The 21,919-nt window shown below is 37.2% G+C and overlaps 1 protein-coding gene across 3 annotated transcripts in view; it reads left to right on the forward strand.

The window, feature by feature from the left end:
* Positions 1-19,830, forward strand: part of LOC113237753 (lipid storage droplets surface-binding protein 1) — a 29,995-nt gene extending 10,165 nt beyond the window's left edge. The window contains exons 1-9 of one of the 3 annotated variants that reach the window (XM_026474384.1): positions 6,770-7,026; positions 9,107-9,222; positions 9,297-9,482; positions 10,038-10,218; positions 11,326-11,519; positions 13,564-13,745; positions 14,320-14,386; positions 17,963-18,061; positions 19,631-19,830. In XM_026474384.1, the coding sequence (XP_026330169.1) occupies positions 6,846-7,026; positions 9,107-9,222; positions 9,297-9,482; positions 10,038-10,218; positions 11,326-11,519; positions 13,564-13,745; positions 14,320-14,386; positions 17,963-18,061; positions 19,631-19,735 (1,311 nt within the window). In that variant the 5' untranslated portion in view covers positions 6,770-6,845 and the 3' untranslated portion in view covers positions 19,736-19,830. Of the gene's footprint in view, positions 1-6,769; positions 7,027-9,106; positions 9,223-9,296; positions 9,483-10,037; positions 10,219-11,325; positions 11,520-13,563; positions 13,746-14,319; positions 14,387-17,962; positions 18,062-19,630 lie in introns of those variants that run through there. The other 2 variants (XM_026474385.1, XM_026474386.1) reach the window with 2 other exon arrangements.
* The last annotated feature ends 2,089 nt before the right edge of the window (positions 19,831-21,919 follow it).

Genomic DNA, 21,919 nt, shown 5'->3' on the forward strand with positions numbered 1-21,919 from the left:
TCCTCATCGGTTTGCTGAAGATTTCAGGGAGCGACTTCGGCAATCCAAGGTACCTACTTCGCGCTGCAGTTGGACACGCCGGAGCACTGTAGTTGGACGCGCCGGAGCACTGTAGTTAGGATGTGCGCAGCCGTTTCTTTCCCCTCCATGCACGCTCAGCGTCTCTACGCTGACACAGACACACTCTCGTCACAGACAGCTCTGTAGCTGTCTGTGATACCTAAATTAAAAAGATGTTTATTGTATGGACCATGAGCCATTAGGGCGGCAGTTAGAGTGGGAAGCTCTTGCCTTTTGAGTTTAGTTAATTTGCGAGACAGACTCCCGTTGAGCGTTGGTAGTGCTTCCTCGCCTTGCTACAAACCGTAAGGGTTGTCCACGTGTTATTAATACAAGATTTTGTACGTTTGTGTATAGTTATTCTTGACCAGTGGTAGGGAGGGACACCATGGATTCTAGTCCTACAACGTCCATCTCCGACCCTTTTCTGGCTAGTTCATCTGCTGCGTCATTGGTACGTCAGCCGCTGTGGCCTTTAATCCACTGTAGAGTTACGTGGTTGTGTTTACATACCTCCATGATGGGATTCGTAAATGAGCCCTGAGTTTATGTCATAGCTGTTCAGTGCTCTTCTATGTTTTTTTTTATATAATGTAAGTGCGCGTTTGACCTCCATCTCACCTGATGGAAAGTGATGATGAGGTCGACGACGGAACATGCACACGTAAATAATGCCTATTCACTCTCATTCATTCAGTTATGACGTTTGACATATAAATGTGGAAGCGTAACGTACGTCCCCCGGTGATGAAAAGGTGAAGGCGGAATTAAATCGTGTAATTCCACCGCATACTCTCTGTGATATATCCTGTAAAATACCGATAGGCAGGCAACTTTACGACGGTGTTCAAAGCTTTGCAGTTTCGCTTCCACTAATTCCGAGCAAATACTCACGGGCATGCTTTAGACATAATTATGATTGCGCTCTCGGTAAATAGACCAGCCCGAAATCCGAACTGCGCGTTTTGTAACTTTGAACTTATACAGCTATCAATTACTCTAGTAATTATTGTTGCTAGAGAAATAGGTCTGTACTTTGTCTTTTCAGACATATCACCTGTTTTATTTTTGACGATAGGAACCACTATAGTTTTCTTCATATACGTAGGCCAATAAGAAGGACTAATACAGAGATTGAAATAAATACATTTGAAATTACATAATACTTCTGGACTATTGGTGCTAAAGTGTTGCCAGATGTAAATTTTGATATTTGATTTCAGTCAATAATCACTTTCTAAATGCATAGTTCTCTATTTGGTTCCTAAAACAACAAACAAACATGGAAATATACAAACAATATTCTTGTAGGCTAAAGTAATTTGTTATTTGGTAAGTTCAATGCCGTTGTATCTCAGTAAAGTAACGACCAAGTACTTATTGTGTAACCGGCGATAAGACATGATAATTACAATTCCGGGTCAAACGTACCCTTGTATTTCATTTACCTACTTAATATTTTTGTGGTTCCTTAAAAGAAGTGCTTGTTGTCACCTTTACACATTTAAGATTGGAAAACAAATTTAGGTATCGACTATAAACGAAAGTTGCAAATTTAAGCTGAAACTTCAATAGAAAGTTGAGCTTCACGATTTTTCTATTTCAAAGACCATTGAACAAACGTGACCGGGAACAGGGTTGTTGCTGATGCAGGTTTTTACACATCAACAGACGCTGATGGGGATGTTGATTTTCTGCAGGACAATGCTTCTATTGATATTGGCGGCATTACCACAAAGCAAAATGCCGTATGTCATTAGACTGTGAAAGTAGCTGAAGTGAACCAATCTAGAGGTTTCGACGTCTGAAAGTTTCCGTTTTTTTATTAATCGCATACACTGCAGTGCTGAGCCGATTTGATAGTTTACTTATATGTGGACCCCATTGCAATTTAGCATCTAACGTTATATCTAGAAATACAACAGTATCCACAAGATTAAATTTTTCGTTTCTAACTACAATGTTTGTAACCGTCTCTCTAACATTGGGTAATGTAAATTTCACACAATTTATTTTTATTTTTTTTATTAACAGCAAACCAATCTAAAACTACTTTAGATATAGTATTGTTCACAACGTCGTAGGAACATTGGTGCCTTTTAACTTTAAATAATAGTGAAGTATCATCAGCAAATAATACTGTATCATGTTTTAAACCCTCCATGAGGCTAGGTAAGTCATTAATATAAACTGAAACAGAAATGGACCTAGAACTGAATCTTGAGAGACACCTATGCTTATTGCAGACCCTGATGATCTCGTACCGTTAACATCAACCCTCTGGACCCTACCACTCAAATACGATTTAAGAAGGTCGAGGTCACGTCCCTCCACACCATAAGGGCGAAGTTTCCTGATCAGAGTATCATGGCGCACACAATCAAAAGCCTTGGAAAGGTCACAGAATACACCTATAGCGTCATGTGAGTCTTGCCATGCATCAAATATATGTTTCATCAACTCAACACCAGCATCGGTTGTAGAGCGACCCCGAGTGAAACCAAATTGTTTAGGAGACATTAAGTTATTACTATAAAAATGTGCACACATCTGATTTAGAATTATTTTTTCAAAGTTTTTACTGAGTGTTGGTAGCATTGAAGTAGGTCTGAAATTGGTGGTGGTCTGACATACTACCAGATTTGAAAAGTGCAATAACTTTACTTTGCTTCATGAGGTCAGGAAACAGACCATCATTAACACATATATTAAAGACACAGGCTAAGAAAGACGCAATACAATCAACTATAGAACTAATTACTCTGACTGAAAGACCATCAAGGTCAGCAGTATTTTTGATGTCTATAGACTTAAATGCTTTAACAATAGTTTGGAAATACATAACGGAACCTTAAATTACTAATACTAACTGCATTATTTTCTTTTAGTAAGGATTCAGCGACGTTGGGGGATGAATTTAACGACTTAGTAGCCAAAATTGGAATGTCAGTAAAAAAAATTGTCAAACATATTAGCATCGTCTGTGTTTACAATTTTATCATTAAATCGTAGTTTTAAAATCTAAGTTACGAGGTTTGACCTCTCTAGTTTCGCTGTTTATAATATTCCAAGTCGTTTTTACTACATTCGCGTTGCTGTTAATTTTATTATTTACTGTATTATTTATATTATTAAACATTGATTTGGCTGTAACACAAACACGTTTAAACATTTTCGAATACTTCCTAACAAAATCATTAAAACTGTTACTAGTGTTGTAGGTCCTTTCATCGTAAAGATCACAAAGCCTTTGTTTATTTTTATGAATTCCCGCTGTCGCCCAATCACTAAATTTCAATGAATTGTTAATGGTTATGAATTTGGATTTAAAAACATTATCACGTTCAGTTTTCACCATGTTGAAAATTGAATTATACAATTTATTGGGATCGTTAACGTACGGAATGTCAGTTAGTTTAAGCATTACGTTATTTATATCTATAAGCTTTAAGTTGACCATTATTTATCGGAACACATGTGATATCCTTTTTTGGCACTTTATCAACAGTTATGTTAAAAATGCCCAATTGACCGCAGTGATCAGACTTTAATTTATTTAAAACAGATTTATTACTAGGTACGGTGTTAGTATAAATGTTGTCTAAACAAGTGGCTGTAGTAGAAGTTATTCTAGTAGGCACCAAGAAAAGATTCACGATTATAACATTGGAAAAATGATATGAGCCTACTGCTAGCACTGGAATCTTCTAATAAATCAACATTGAAGTCACCACAAACAGCAATATGTTTCTTTGGATTATTTAATTTGCCTAAGACTTCATCTAATCTTTTTTCAAATAATTCTCTAGTTCAGGTACATGTGTTATTTTTACATTAAGTCGCATAAGTAGTCTTTAGTTTTCTCTGTACATTATATTACTGAATAAACAATTTTATTATTATTATTATTATTATTATTATTATTATTATTATTATTATTAATTCATAAGATGAATGAGGGGGTCTGTACACGCTTAATACAACAAGCCGTTCAAACTCTATGCAGGATATGTCTATAGTCAGTTCAATAGACAGGCTCACAATATCTGAACATTCTTTAAGTTTAAATTATTTTTATTTTTAATAAGAATTAAAGAGCCGCCCTGAATAGCTTTTTCTCTGCTGAACGAACTAGCCACCTGGTGATTGTTGAAGCTAAACATGGACTGATGTTTAGATAAAAAGTGGAGCTCAGTAATACGAATATCAATATTATTACAGTTAATAAATAATTATATTTCTAACTCTTTGCCTTTCATGCCTTGAATATTTTGATGCACCAAGTGTAATGCACAATTTATTTTATTTCTATGAGTTTTAAGTTGGTTTTTTACTGTCACTGTCTTGCAAGAGTATTTCTTAATTAATAAGTGCAATATTTTTAAGTAAGTTATTTTTAACCGACTTCAAAAAAGGAGGAGGATCTCAATTCGACTGTATGTTCTTTTTTTCTTTTTTTTTGTATGTATGTTACGCGATAACTCCGGTATTTGTGAATCGATTTTCATGATTCTTTTTTTTGTTGGAAAGGGGGTATTTCCATAGTGGTCCCATTTCATTTTGAAGAAAATCATCCACCTCAAAGGGTGGCTGTTCACGCATGAAGAGTCATTTTTATAAATAGCGCCTAACTTTAATTTAGGAGCAATTACTTTTAGCAATTATTTAGTTGATTTTGCTATTTCTCCAATTCAAGGCGTTTTTCTCTCGAAATACTTTGAGTAGTGTCTTAGTGAGAACCTATTTTTATTATCTCCAGTATCAAGTCCTGTATAGTGGCGAACTAGGGGATATTTCATTGAAACTTAGCAAATAGACGTAATTCCACGTACATTTGAGGTCGGTTTTTTTAGTACTCTGTACTGAGATTACAAAACATTTAATTTGAATAAATGTCACGTGTGCGGCTGTGGCATATGGAAAAGGATCCACTCAGCTAATGCGTCACATGCGTGCGTAAAATCGCGTCACAGCCTAGTAAAGACTGTGACGCGATTTTCAGTGGATGGAACTTAATTTAAAAAAATTTACGCGCCGAGCAGGCAGGAGTTGCTCTACTTGCTCTTATTATAACTGTAATATGTACGATTTCGTACCGGTATTGCGAGGTCCTGGAGTTCGGAAGTTTGAGACTTATTTACAACGTTGGGTTGCCGACCTAGGGGCTGCGATAACCGCTCTGGGACATTGTTGGTTCATCAGGTGTCTATTGCCCTCCAGTGAGGTAATGCAGCCAGTACAGTGGGAACTTGTAAATTCCTGTTTTAGTATTATAGTACCTATTGACGAAGGCTGATCTTTAAGGTTGTAAATTTATTATCTATATATTATCTGTTTTTATTAAATAAAGTTTATACACTTTATTCCGATTTGATTTTAGAAGATAACTTTAATTTCGGTTATTAAATATTATATAATGGTATAAAAATCGAACAAACACAATGAAAAATTCTTTGGACTCGAACCAGAGACCCCGCCATATCAGAGCTTTCGCTATTCCAACGAAGCCACGGAACAAACTAGCGGACCCTACGAATTTCTCTATGTGCTTTTTGCAGTACTTTATTTTTGGTTTTAACGACTTTTTTGCCGTAATGCCATCTTTCTTTTTATAATATCAAGTGACGGGATCAACAAGTCGTATGCCTGGTGGTAAACTACACGCCTGTCTATAACAGTTGCAGTGCCACTAAGAGCTTTAAATCACGAAGGTCTGAGGGGCACTGAAACTGTGCCTGTTACCCTGAGACATAAGTTGACAAGTCTCATGTGCCTGTAATTTCACCAGCACCTTTACCCTTCAAAACCAAAGCACATTAATGCTGACATTACTGCTTGGCGGTAGAAATAGGTAAGGTGGTAGAACCTTCCCGGGCGAACTCTTTCACAAGGAGCTCTACCGTTACTAAATCATCCTTAACAAATCTATTGAAAGTGGAGAGTTTTCACAAAAAAGTATATGAAAATCATTGACTTACAAATAAATGGACGACGGGTCTAATACAAAATCCACGAAAAAAATGTCCCAAGTCAACCTATTTAAACGTAGTGACATGTAAAGGAATATGAAAAAGCTAAAACGTTGAATTTAAATTGTAATGTCGTCGCTGTACTGTCTAATTTTGTTTGCTTCGCTGTCAGTCGAACAAACGAAGACTAAAGCGTGAATGACGCTCTGTATACCATTTTAACGCCCTATAAGTTCGGACACTTTTTAGCGCGGACCCGACGTCCATATAATTGTAAGTCAATGATGAAAATCGTGATAGTAAAAAATGTTGCATTTATTTCGATTTCTGAAAAGCCACCGAATAAATATTATAAGTATTTACAACATGTAAGTTTTTTTAGTCATTCCGTTATCTGCCTATAACATTGGCGCGGCATAAAAGAAACATAATTATTTTTAAAACGAGTGTCAATCATACACGATAAGGTATGAATAACCACCATGATTAACTGTGTTGTTTAGACACTTTTATCAATTAAATGTAGTAATTAAGATGAGAACAGTGAATGGAGCATAGTTGTGTCATTTCCAATATTGGCGATGACCTATTTATTTTAATTTGTATTTGAAATCACAATTTACGTAAATACAAGTAACTCCCAACATTTTTACATCGAGATAACCTTTGGGCAATAAGTATAATAAATAAATCATCGAACACGTTTCGCATTCAGTCGTAAACGGTGAAATTAGCTGACAACAAGTCCACTTATTTGATATTTGTAACAATAATTTTAAAAGAACTTTAATAAACATAACCTAACAGCCTAGGCGAATGCCTTTGGAATACCGCACGCAAATCACAGTGACGAAAATGGCGGGAAAGGATGACGTGTACAAGAAATCTTTCAACGGAACTTGTACTGTTGGTGTAAAAAGAACGAAAGGTGCAATCGCACGAAAAGCCGAAGCATACTTACAAGCCGTTGAAAAAAGCCAAGGGCCACCACCGAAAGGTAAAGCAGATACAGGGGAAGCTGCCTTATGAATTAATAGCAGCAAAGTTAACTTATACTAGAAATCACGAAATTTTTAATTTGAGAATATTACAAAAATTAGGTTAGGTTAAAACAATTCTCTTCCTTCGGGGCAGGCTAAGGCCATATTCCAGATGATTCCAATTGGCCATATGCCAGGTCTTAGATTCCAATTTTTCGTCGATTATTTAATTTACTGACATTTTTTCGCGAGAAATTGTTGTCTTTATGGTGGCCATTTTGAAGCTCTAGCAGGTCAGATTTTTTTATTACAATTTTTGGCTTGGATGTCCTTTGAGCCAGGTTCACTTAGTTTTCAGGATCCTCATTAAATATTTTCTATTGTGTTTTTAACGTACTTGTAGAATGAAAAAAAAAATAAGTTTTTTAAGTAGCCTTTGTTTTTCTTTCATGTTTTCACTTTCACTTAAATCACTTAGTTCACTTGCTAATAAGACGTTGAATTTTGAACACGGCTTAGTGGGTATTTCTTTTTATATGCTTCCTTTTCCTTTTTTCTCTTTTTTTACATTTGCCTTTTATACCTTGATCCTTCTTCCACAAAGTTTTCCATAGGTTTGTCATATCAGTTTTTTTGAAAATTAGTTTGACAATATGGCGGGTTTTAATAGTTACATTTTTTACACGAATTAATTTTTACTTTATATATATTACGTTGTGCGTTACTTGATTACTTGTTACCATTAAGCTGATAATTCTGAAGCCAATGCTTTATAAATAAATAAATAAATAAATAATTGTCATATCGTTGCATAAATCCGTATAACAATCGGTAAATGGTACAGGTATAACGAGCTCCACGTAATCTTAATTGAAAATGTTTAATTTGGCGTTTTAGCGTCCTTTAACTTTAAATTCGCGCCAAAGATTGCAGCAGGTTAGGTTAGTTTGTATATATTTTTAGTGACGTACTTACTGAATTTGTATTCGTTGTTACGTTTTGCCAGTAAGAGTAATTATTATGAATATTAAAAAAAATTATTACTACCTACGTCAATACCTAAATTTAGATTTTAAAAACATTAATTCTTATTTTACCTATGCAATAAATATTCTGGTGTGTACGTAAGAGATAAGCCGTGTTTTGATTTAAAATTGACCTCTGGTCCATTTTCTACATTATTTCGATAGCTCGAACATGCGATGTGCACTTTCTTTAAAGATGAAGTCATAATATAATAGAATTACTTAAACGTTATGATAGTATACTTACTTATTTATGGACTCTTCGTGTCGGATAAGGCAGTAAGACTGCGTATTGTTGTTACATCTATACTATACTATACGCCATTCACGTAAGGTGCTGATGTATTTATTCTTGAATCCTATAAATAGCAACAACCCCGTTCCTCTCTACATAAGTTTTGATTATACTTGTAGTGATCCTCTTTACCGACCCTTAGGGTACCTATACCAGAAGGGCACTATAGGCAGTGCAAGCACAGGGAAGGTCCTGACCAGATCAGCCTGTTTGCCCAGACTTCATCCGGTTGTCAAAAGGCTTCAGTGCCTTGGTGAGCTGCTCCGAGTGTACGTACAATATCTATTTTCCAGATAGATCGGACCGGAGCTGCAGGCACGCTCGCTTCCCGTTGCGCATTGCGGAACTAACGGTTGCCATCGCTAAGCCGTTGACTCTAAAATCCACTACCAAATCTCCACTTTGGTGGCGCAGTTGTAGGCTTGCTCACCTCCAGACGCCGAAGCGTTACGCCTCATTTCCCGAAACCTATGCAGCTGGAGGGACCGGACGAAGTCTAGCTCATCCTCCACTAGTTGTCCGGGCTAGTGCCGGAGATGCCGGTCGCAGTGTCCTGCGACAATGTCCGGACATAGCTTCCGACTTAAAGGGTTACTCACGTACCCCGCGCGTCTCCTCGCTTCCGGCCCGCGGCTAGACCGCTACTAAGATCGCCGTACCCTGGTCTTACCGGGGAGCTCGTAGTCTCCCAGGAACTTCCTATCTCAAGAGTCAGTAGGTAGGGACAAAATAGGGAATAAATAGCAACAATTGATTTACTTATGGTGTTAATTTCAGTGACAAACGTAAAGAAATCAGGGCTTCCACAGCTGGAGGTAGTCTCCAGGGTTGCCGCCATACCTATTGTAGGTTCCGGCATTGAAATCACAGAGAATTTGTACCGCAAAATCAGAGTAAGTTATAATTTACCTAAGCCTTAGTTGGAAATTACTAAATATTCTGTTGACAATTGATATTTATTGCCCAGGAGTCCAATGTCTTGATTCGCTGGTACCTGGCCCTTAGCGAAAAGTCGCTAGCCACTGGCGTGCAGCTGGCCCTTCCCGCCGTGCAGCTGTTTGAGTCCCCCATCCACCAGCTCGACAGATTCCTCTGCAAGTCTCTAGATGCTGTTGGGGAAAGAGTTCCTTCAATCTACCTGCCTCCTCAGGCTGTAAGTTGACACGTGAAAATAATAATTTTAATTCCATTAAGCGAGTATACTGTGTTGGTTGTGTTTTATATTTATTTAAAGTGGCCTATGGCATGTTATATAATTATAATATACGAAAGGAAACCTGGTTTAGTATTTCATTAGTCAAGGCTCGTACATACTTAGATAAGCGCTGCAAAACTAAAATCCGTTGCCTACCGTACCGAATTCGCAACGAGAAATACGCGGGTAATAATAGGTCCCCGATTCTATGAACATCTACCTACAAACCTGAAAAGTGTTACAAACGACGAAACGTTTTTTTATGACTAAAACTCCTTTTATTGGATAATGAATTCTACAGTGTCGATGAGTTTCTTTTGAAACAATTGTAATTTTTGTTTCACTTGACTTCGTTGTATTTAGGCAGGCAGTAGTTATTTATATTACTTTATTTTATGTTCATTATTATTGTTGACGACCATATTATCCCTTGACATTGTATTTTGAATCTATCTAAATATAACTTTTTGATCTTAGCTTCCAAAAACAAATCGATATTTTTTATTTGTGTAGATGTATTCCGAAACTCGCCACTACGTTCTTCGTCGAGCTGACTCCGTAAAACAGCTGGGCGCGGCAGTGCTGGACTCCCGCGTCACCGCCGTCACCGCTACAGCTCTCGACCGAGCCCTTACCACCGCTGACAAGTACGTCGACAAGTATCTGCCCCCTGATAACCAGGATACTGCTGATGGTGAGTAAAAGACAGTAAATACTTGTACACGACTAAACAGTGGCGGATTTGCAGTCTTGGCCGCCTAGGCCCCAGGCCTCATGACTACATAGTCAGTACCAGTCGCCCCTGTCTCTCTCAAATGTACGAAAGTGATTTAGGCAAATTATAGTTTTACGATGCGGTGCAGTGCGGCCCGCCATAAAGTGCGTCAGCCTTTAGAATATTTAGGTACTTTGAGTTATTTCTTGTTACCATCAGTGAATTTTTTGTCACGATTGGCCGCCCCTAAAATCTCGTCCTAGGCCCGGGCCTAAGGTGGTCTTAGGGCAACTCCGCCACTGCGTCTAAATATAATAAAGTTAAACAATATTCTTTAAATATCTAACAATTATTGTAGGTTACAAAGTAAGATAGCTTAGAACTTTGAACCCTATTTTGTCTTGTTGTATTGTAACCCCACTTTGTCTGCATAGTGTCTAATTACTAACCGCGTATCGGGGCCACCACCATGTTATCAGAAGGATGTTTAACTATTTGCATAATTTTTTGACAATTTTATTGTTAAGTGCATAGAGTCGATAGTCTTTTGTTAGGTTTTGTTCCCGGACTTCGTACGGAAGCTAATGTTCCAGCAAATGTAATATTTATATTGTCTGGTCGTTATCGTGTGGTGACAAATTAGGACTGATATCACTGGTCTGTCTGCATGGATGGACTCTGGCCATTTATGCCCGATAATTGTGATATAATAGGGACAAATTAGCGGAAAACTTTATAATTAGGTAGACATATCCTACAAAATGAGTCACTTGTTTTATTTGTTTGATATTGCCTAATTGGTGGTTAAATTATTTAGTCTAACATGACTAATTATTAGTGAGATCTAAGAAAAAATATTTACGACGGCTATGGAGTACATTAATAAATTAGAACATTAATGACTAGTTAACCGATGTAAATATGGCCTATGGAACGAAAGCTTGTTTTAAAAAATACAACACTATATAACTGATTCCCTAATGATGCATCTACAATACCGTTTTCTTGTATTTTTTGAACGATGCTTAAGATTATTAAGGCGTTTTTGCTTCGGTTAACAAAGCAGTATCATAAACCTCACAATAGTGGTGATCATAGTGACGAGTGCAGACGCTGTGGACGGTGCAAACGGCGATTCGGGAAGGGCAAAAGCAGCACAAGCTGTGCAGCACGGTGCTAGGCTAAAGAGGAAGCTGCAGCGGAGGCTCACCCGGCAGGCCCTGGCCGAAGCCAAAGCTATTAAGGAACAGATCCATGTGCTCGCCTACGTTGCTGAGCTGGTAAGTAACAAATTAAATTAGCTTTCATTCAACTATTTTTTAACAATAATTTAATTTTTTAGTTTTAAATTGAGTGTCACTATGTTTGAACTACCATGATATTCAATTATTTTTGTGAAATTATTCAATCATTAATTAAATTTTTATTGAATTGATATTCAATTATTATTATAAAAATTTAAAAAAAAAGTAATTAAAAAAAAAATTAATGAATACAGTGAATAGCGACATCTCTCGCTAGGACTTGTAGCTGTAAAGGTACTAACTGGGTGATAAATCTGTAATAGATTTCTCATAGATGGCGCTACGACTAAAAAGTCGTTGAAAGACCAAGTACAAAGACACGACGCAAGCACATAGAAAGATTCGTGAGGTCCGTTGGTTTGTTCCGTGGCTTAGTTGGTATAGCGTCTGGCACGGTATGCAAGAAGACGTCGGTTCGAATCCGACCGGATCGAACGAATTTTTTCTGAGTGTTTATTCCATTATTTTTAATCGACTTCAAAAAAAAGGAGGAGGTTTTCAATTCGACTGTATTTGTTTTTGTAGGTATGTATGTTACACGATAACTCCGGGATTTGTGAACCGATTTTGATGATTTTTTTTTGTTGTACCTCAGCAGTGGTCCCATTTAAATTTTAAGAATATATTCCACCTCTAAGGGTGGCAAACTAGGGGATGAATTCGGTTTCGCGCGTTTTCCGGTAACCGATTTCAATAAAACTTTTCAAATACGTGTGGCGCACTATAAGTTTCCGGAATGAATGAGAAAAAATACTATAAATGGTCAAAAATGAATTTATTGTTTCTCAAAATTTTCTCATACGAATGAACCAATTTTGAAAACATTTATGCCACTCTTCCGTGACAATCTCTGAAACATATTTTTCGTACTCTTCGACACTCTTAAGGCGATGAAAATCGTTGACCGCGTAACTGGTCCCTAATTTTTGGAAATAAATAAAAGTCGCAAGGTGCCAGCTCGGGACTGTACGCGGGATAGCTCATAAGATCAACATTGTTCACCTTCAAAAATTCATTTGTCTGTCTGGCCGTGTGAGAACTGGCATTATAGTGGTGCAAGATGATACGGCGTTTACGGTTATTTTTACGGAGTTTGTCAAAAACTTCCGCAAACCAATGGTCGTGTACTAATCACTATTCACCGTACAACGATTCTCCAAAGCAACAGTAGCCACGTGTCCAGTTTTATTAAAAAAAGAAGCAATCATCGGCTTCCTTTAAGCGGATGGAAAGAGTGAAGCTCCACTGAGCTGTTGAATTACACTTAAAGTCGTAGACAATCATACTACGAAAATGTTCACGATAAATCCATGGTGATGTAGACAACCAATTTCTAAAATGACGCCACAATGTAAAAACAAGTGACAGTCAGATGAAATAAACTGTATTCTACAGCCACAGAGTTCCATTTTCAAATGTTGTAATTACTTTTTAAATATTGTTTATGTAAGTGGTCAGTTCCGGAAACTTATAGTGCGCCCTATGTATATGTAATTCCACGCATTTTGACGTCGGTTATTGTTAGTACTCTGTAGTTAAATTATAGTTTGTTATAATTATTAGTACAAAGATCAAACACTTAAAAAAAATTCCTTCGATCCGGCTGGATTCAAACCAACGTCTTCTAGCAAACCGTGACAGACGCTATGCCAACTAAACCACGGAACGAACTAGCGGACCTTACGAATTTTTCTGTGATCTTTGTTTTTGGTTTTTAACGACTTTTTAAATCTTTACATAATTTAATTTCAATATTTGACATTTTATATTACTAGTATTACATAAATACTGTCTGTGTTATAGTCTAATTTTGTTTTTAATTTTTTTGTTATTTTATTTAATTTAATTATTTTTTTAATTACACACGCTGAAATTATAAGTAACGAAATTTTTATACTCAAACGCAAAACCAGTGTATCGTACGTAGCTGGTATTCCATAGATTGCGTGAAAAAGAAGACAGGGTAATATCCTCGTACACCCTTCGCATCTTTAGGTAACTAAATGAATCACAATTCCAGGTCGCAACAGACCCCGTATTGGCATGGAAGAAAGCCAAAGAGCTTTATGCATCACTGAGCCAACCCGAGCCAGAGAATCAAGCCAGGCCAGCTACGCTCGAAGAATTGATGGTGCTGTTGGCAAGAGAGACAGCCAGGAAGGTCGTGCATCTCATCAACTATACACACACTGATTTGCCTAGGTATGATTGCATTTAATAATTTCTTTATGCTTGAAAATTGTTGATATTTAATAACGATGTCACTACGGCCATTCTCACAGTCGGTACGGCAATTCTCACATTCGGTGTTCTCAGCCTAATTAAGTACCTTAGCCATTTCCATATTCTCAGCCCAATTACCGTAGCTATTGTTTTTTGGTAAGAGGGTGCTGGTGAAATTACAGGCACATGGGACTTGTCAACTTATGTCTCAGGGTGTCGGTTATAACATCTAGTGACGGAACGAACAAGTGCGCCTGATGGTAAGCTATACGCCTCTCCATAACAGTTGCAGTGCCACTCAGAGCTTTAAATCGCAAAGATTTGAGGGGCACTACTTTACCGTCACCCTGAAACATAAGTTTACAAGTCCCATGTGCCTGTAATTTCACCAACACCCTTACCCTTCAAAACCGGAACATAGTAATGCTGACATTACCGCTTGGCGTCAAAAATAGATAAAGTCGCAGTACTTCCCTGGACGAACACACACTTTTATTATATTACACACAATTTCATCATTAGTTTTATCACCCTACCTACACTTTTTTTACAGGAACGTTCGCCAAGGCTGGATCCTGGTGACTAAGCACGTGTCCACTGCAGCGGATGCCTTGCTCAAGGTAGTGTGCAGGCCGTCGCCGCATTCGAGGAGCTCGGTCTTGCCGTGGCTCCTCCACCGTTCGCTAGTGTTGCACCTCAGAATCGCGGCCCCGGCGCAGCCTAGTCAGTTCGCTGACTCCAACAATAACTAGTTACATAATATCCATGTGCCTAATGATTGCAATTAATTTGTGCTCGTAGCGGGCTCTACACAGACACTCTATCGCGCGTGATACAGCAATCGAGCGCGCGGTCTATCCTGCGCCATTAGCAGATAACAAAAGAGTAATGAGAACGGACACTCTCCTCCTCTCCCTAGCATTAGATATCGCACCAAGCCCCGCACATTGACGGTCACATTGACTGAATGGCAACAAGGCTATCGGTGAGCCGTTTTCGCATAAGACGGGTTCGATATTTGAATATAGTTTTCATTTATTCATTACGAAAATTGTACGTTCATATATAATACCATCATTATAGGTTTCTATTTATAATGGTCGTGAATTGTGCTGTGTACAGCTGTTTATAATCATTTAAACGTGATTAAGAGAGGAGTTGCTTTTGTTTTCTGAAAGATGAAATGAAGTAAGTAAAAAAAACTTATGTCTGAGACTCATTCAGTTATTGTTTTCTTTAGTGCAGAGTAATATGTAATGCAGATTTATTTTATAAATATATTAAGACGCCATAACTTCGTGAGCTAGTAGACAAGGGTTCTCGAATTTTCAATTTCTATTGCCGATAAATATTACGTAGTGAACATACCTACTTATTAACTAGGTAATGATAAACTTAGACACTCAATTTCAAATACTTTGGTTACCTTATTTAAAGGTACCTGTCCAAAATATAACATTTTAAGTGCTTTTAAATAAATTGAAGATTATATTATTCTAGTTAGTGAATTAATGAAAAATATAATATTATATCGATATAAATACGTAATGAACATGTGTAATTATTAGGATTCTATTAATAGAATTTTAGATAACAGATTCGCTTTAGAATTTTCGCTATGTTGCCGCTCTGACCACGTAACGTAATAGTACGAGAAAGTGATGGGTAACCTTGCCACTTCACGCACACATTTGCACGTGTACAGATAGCGCCTTGCTGTATGTAGTAGTAGTAGGTAAATAACTTTCGACCGTTGTATCGAGTGTCCGGGGTGTGCCATTAGGGCAAGTTCCCATTATATCGTAACGTTTATTTTATAGTTGAACGAATATCGTGTCTAGTTGTTCCCACTAGATCGTGACGACAATTTATCGGTTCACGGTAGCCACCTAGTCGTTTGCACGACAGAATCGTTTGAAGATGCGATTATCTGTCGTCACGTCATATTTATCGTTAAACGGCTGTCGTTCGCTCTTCCCATTGCCACGACAATTTGTCGTCTTAACGTCCAAAAAGGACACAACGACATTTCATTTAATTAAACAAGCTACGACACTTTAAACTGCATGACTATCTATCGTCACGACATAATTCAAATATCTTTATTTAATTATTTATAATGGGAACGCGCCCTTAACCGTAACACGGACGCTCATTCTGTTGCAACAGCGCGAAAGAACGTTAGTTTAAGTGTGAGCCCAGACGAACGTAATTTTGTGAGTTGTGATTCGCTTAGTTTGAGTTGCGTAGTTCGCGCTGCATTCGGATATGAAACTACGGTTTGTTTCACACGACGACGCAAAATGAGTTTCTGCCGACTCACGGACGCAATCACGACTGACTTTCGGTCGCATCGTGTGACGGGCTGGCGCGAGTAGAGGTAGGGGTTAGACTTGTGTCTGATCGGTCCTTAGCGGGAGCGATCCTAGTTAGTTCAATCGGTCAACTGAACTAGGTCGGTCCTGTAGTTCATTTAGTTCTTCTAGTTCCTTACTTATTTAGTTCGTCTTGTCCTTGCTCGGACGTTGAACGAACGCTCCAAACTAGTAATTTTATTCACATGAACTACTACGGACTTCTAGTATTATGAGGTCAATACTACACTGTACTAAATATTTAAAAATACATTTTGTATGGAATCGGTACAATTTGATTTTCCTTTATATTTTACAGGTTTAAAGACTGTCATTCTAACTAAATATCCTTTTTTTTATAAAATAAGAATTTTAGTTAGAATGATGTGTTTAAAAATCAATATTTAGGTACCACTATTTCATATACTCGTACACGTAGGTTGATATTATACATTCAGATACCTACCAAAAAAGATTACTTTTTTTGCTAGCTTGTTATATACATAATGTAGATACATATAATGCCGGCTGTACACACTCGCCGAGACACCCCGAGACAGACCGAGAGCGAGTGTGTACATGATGCTCTCGCCTTGTCTCGCCCGCTCGGGTCTCGCCTCGGGACGCCTCGGCCGCGTGTCGGTTTTTTGCGACCGAGTCAAAGGGTCTCGTTCGCTCTCGCGAGGCAAACGAGACTCAGCATGTACTCAGCATGTACACACTCGTTCATTTAGTTGCAATTGTAGTAACTAACAGCACAAAGACAAACGGCAGCAGCAGTTTCTAAGTCCATCGTGGCCGATATCCGCTGTCCAAATGACACCCCGAGTGTGTACACGGTACCCTGTCGTCGAGAGGTTCTCGCTCGAGACTCTCGCCGAGAGGCTCGAGGCGAGTGTGTACAGCCGTCATAAGAGACTTAGAACGAGCTGGCAACGTTCAATCGTGCATCCCACTCGAACTTGTACTAAAAGTAGTGAAAGATCGCTATTTGTCCCGCTCACACCGATCCTACTGTATAAAAGACAGGTGAACTATCAACGCAGACAGTTCATAGTTCGTACTGAACTAAAAAGAACGATGAACTGTTAAAACCGTGCAAGACGAACTAGTTCATGTCGGTCAGTGTAGGGAATATAATCCTAATAGTTCGTAGTTCATGAACTATACAAGCCTAGTAGGGGTGGGGGAAGGGGTCACTTTGTTACAGGATGCGCGTGAGTACAGACGTTTCTTGCGAAAATGTACGATACGGAAAATAATAATAATGATTCTTGATAAAAATATATTGACATGTGGTAGTACTTAACAAATTGATCTGGATGTTCACATAAACTTGTATATAATATATGAAACTGCCCATACTTTAATCGTTTCATATTGAGTGGATGTACCTAGCTTCTTTTTCTAACATCGTCTTCTAATGCTTCATAAATGCATACTATTTTTAATGGGTCCATTACACTATTACGATACAAACACCCCGTATAAACGCTTAAAAGCAACTGAATAAAATCCGTTCTTCTGGCGCTCCAACCGAATTTCGGTCGAGTGCAAACTCGCAACTCAAAAAATGCAACTCACAAAATTACGCTCACCTGGCTTCACTCTAAAACTCCAAACAGGTAATCGCGTACGATTGCGCGTGCAGTCTTTCCCGCGCGTAATCCTGTACGCTCCTGATCACGATAGAGTGACTGTGTAAAAGGGACCAATGCCTCCATAATGCCTCCTTTTGATTTTATAATTCTTACATGTTTTATCTTACTACCTTAATCAACTTAAAAACTTATCCATCCGGTGGTGTGGCGTGCTATCATGACCTTACCTATGTACTGACAGACGGTGCCAGTGGAGACGGCAATAACCGAGGTGCGTAGCTGGCGCGCTAAGCTGCAAGCTCTGCTCCAGCAACTGCAATCGGTCTCCAAGACATATTTGGTAAGAAATTAAGATTTGTTTAGAACTGACTTATTACCGGGACACAATGAACCATTAACGTTTATGAGCTCTGCTATAACTTCCGCGTCACCAAAATTGGGTTCTCATCAACCAGAGCTAGTTCTCAAAATTATACTAACTAACAATTAAACTAAACTAACATATCGATTAAATATATATCGATGGCTTTCCAGAATCAGTTCCAAAGCTTCCAAAGTCAGTGCTTCAGGTCTTCTAGGAAAATGATTTAAAAACTGAGGCGTATTTGCCACGCAGCACAGACGAAATGAATACGGACCCAATGTTGTCACGTGATTATTTAAGCCTTATAGTATATCGACGCTTGAAAGGCAAAACGGGATAAGCGACACTTTTTGGTCATATTGAATTATATATACCGTTGGAATCAGAAACATTAGCTGATTAAAACGATATATATAGGTAACTAAATATCAACAAAAGTGTCGCTTGTATACCATTTTGTGTTTCAAGCGTCGATATGTATATGACAAGGTACTCTTTGTTTATTAAACCTATGGAAAGTTAGGTGAATTATTTACAATATAATTTAGAACATCTGAGTACGGCTTAATAGTGAAATATTTGATTTGGGCCACTATTTTTTGACAGAATAATATTAATTCGTGCGCATCACTATCTTCAATGAACGTATTATGATTCCCAAATGGCTATTTTTCTCTTGAATTGATTTTGTGTGATAATATCATTGACTTACAAATAAATGGACGACGGGTCTAATACAAAAACCACGAAAAAAATGTCCCAAGTCAACCTATTCGAAATTTAAATTGTAATATCATCGCAGTATCGCGCTGTCAGTCCAACAAATGAAGACTAAAGCGGAGTTTGGCGCTCTGTATACGATTTTAGCGCCTTACAAGTGCGGACACTTTTTAGCGCGGACCCGACGTCCATATAATCGTAAGTCAATGGATAATATACAATTCTCTTAAGATAACGATTTCCCGCGAAAAAATGTCTGAAAATGAAATGATTGAAGAAAAATTCAAACCTACGACTCTTTAGTCTAGTGGTGGGTCATGGAAAAATTTCCATTTTGAAAAAAATCATATTCTCCTGAAAAATAAATATTTTCCGGATATTTTTCCACATTTGACGTTGACACCTGTCAAAAGTTGAAGTTACTGCACGAATACGAGGTAGAGACTTTTTTAGCTGTTATCCAATCATTTTAAATCTCGTTTTTTTACGAATTACGTCAAACATGTTTAAATACAGAAAAATATAACCCATGTCCTCCGTAATTGGAGAGGTTGTGGGTTATATTTTTCTGTATCTAATCTCGAATTGGAGAGGATGTGAGTAATAAATTTTCTGTATCTAATGGAGCAATAAACATGTTTGTTGTTATTCCACTTATGCCATTCTTCCATGAGGGTATTTTTAAACATAATATGAGCCTTTGAATTATATTTTTCAAATTTTTCAAAAATTTTTTCGGAAAAATTTCCTCTATTAGAAATTTTTCAGTAAATTACCCAACAGTACCTTAGCCTGAAAAGGAAAAATTACTGTTATTATTTACAGGAACACCTGGCAATCTTTTTGGCGGGAAACGAAGAACGTGAGAAAATAGCACCACGTTCTACATACGAACAGCGAGACGATTTAGCTATCAACGGCGTTAACTAATCCTCGAGATTTGTTACAATGCGATAATAGTAACTAATACTTGGTGCTAGTGTCTTTGCACTAAATATATTTACGCCTATTTTAGTTACTTATATATTAAATAGATAATAATTTTATTTTATTTTTTGATAAAGTAATAAATCGAGTTTTTAAATGTTGCAAGTTATGAGTAATTTTAAACGATATTAATATTTTATTTCTATTCGAAGTACCGAACATAGTTTTCAAACAACTTTTCATATAAAATTTGAAAAGTAACTAATTTATGAAATAACGAGTACCTAAATACACAATTTTATCCGTTCGGTTAAAATTTAATATAATAACGTTGAATTAAATTGTATTTTTTTATTAATAAATGTATGTTAATGAATTGGTTGGATTTTTATTGTTCTGATACCTACAATTTATAGTTTGGAAAGTGAGCGAAGCTTTCTTAGCATTTTTTCAAATAGCACAATTTACAAACGGTACACGGCCTTTCCTCAACCGATATACATGAAATTTGAAACTAGAACAAAATTACAATCCTAGAGGTTGTGACGTCGTCTATTTTTTGAATTTCGACCTTTGACGTAAGATAATTGAGGTCATATATTAAGTCTATGGGACAAATATTTGGGCGCGCAAATATGCACAATTGTCAACAAAGAAAAAAAAGAAAAAAAAAAAGAAAATACTGCAGAGCTTCAGTTTTATATTATGTAGGTACTTAGTTCAATATCATTTAATGTTGTAGAAAAAAAATGGTTTACACCACTTTTGCGCTGATGTTATTACGCATGCTAGAATTAATTTGTGGTCAGTTTTTTCTATCCTCTTTAAGCTCTTTGCAAAGATTATATAACCACTTCTCTTTGGTCAGCATCAAAAAGAATAGAAGAATGCCATTATGGAAAAATAATTAAATAACTTTGAATATGACAAAAGCTTTCATAAATGTTTATATATTTTATATAAAATTTTATTGAAAGCATAAATAATTTATGCTTCAAAAAAATTAATGAGTCTAGACGTAGCCGCAGCACGTTTCTCGACACAATGACGAACCCCACGCAACTAATAAAGGAGAGATCATTGCAGTCTTACTATGTTAGTAAACATAACACATTGTATCAACCCTTAGAGAACCACTTTTTAGGCATAGGCATCGAGTATTATAACCAGATACTCGATGGGCATAGGTGTGCTCTAAAAGGATTATCTTTGGGCGCCTTTAAATTAGACGCACAAAGAAGTGCTGCACTGACGCAACTGTGGCGTCAGCCGCGCATTACGTCTTACTTCACTAGCAAACGCTTAGAGGATGAAAAAATAAAATAAAAGCAAACGTGACGCGCGCGAGTCAAGACAGTGGCGTTACGTACGACTGCACTTCCAGATATAAATGAATATTTAATAGTGGCACGCGGCTGCCGCGCCACAGACGTGCCACTGAAGCACCTCTACAAGCGTCTGATTTGAAGGCGCCCTTAGAAGAATTTAGTAAAACTTTTCATAAATGTGGGCTTACATATATCCGGAATTCTCAAGTAAGTAGGGAAGGGAGCGCAATCAAAACGGTAGAGATTTATTAATATTCTATTGTAAATTGTTTTAAATTTTTGTGTCGGATAGATTTTTTTGAACGCTATTGCTATTTTTTTTCTACGACTCATAGTTATTGAGAAACAAATCGTAAATGCTTACCTTCGTTGACCTCACTCGGCACGTGCAGCTGGTTCATGATTGATCTAGCCTAATCAGGTTTGATCTACTTCCTGGTTCTCTAGTTACTGAAAATTTTTCTGAGTAATTTTCTCAATAAATTGTTATTGAGTTGTAGAGAAAACATACAATGACAAAATGTTTATTTGGGTCTAATCTACCCGAAACAAATATTAAAAACATTTGGTAAGAAACAATTTGTACCTGACTGAGTAAAGAACTTTGATTTCTCACAGATGGCACTAAGTACTACGGCAAAAAGTTTGTAAAAATCAAAAAACAAAGATCTGCAACAAGTACATAGAAAAATTCGTAATTAATTTGTAAAATACTAATAATCTCTAATACTATATCACTAACATCAGAAACAATAACTTTTGTTCCATGACTTTTTAGGAAACAATAAATTTACCAAAAATTAAGTTTTTGTTCTACAAGGCGCACTATAAGTTTGCGGAACTGGCCACTTACATAAAC

Source organism: Hyposmocoma kahamanoa, unplaced genomic scaffold (assembly GCF_003589595.1).
Source record: "Hyposmocoma kahamanoa isolate Upper Pololo Valley unplaced genomic scaffold, ASM358959v1 94, whole genome shotgun sequence".
NCBI classification, from domain to species: Eukaryota; Metazoa; Arthropoda; class Insecta; order Lepidoptera; family Cosmopterigidae; genus Hyposmocoma; species Hyposmocoma kahamanoa.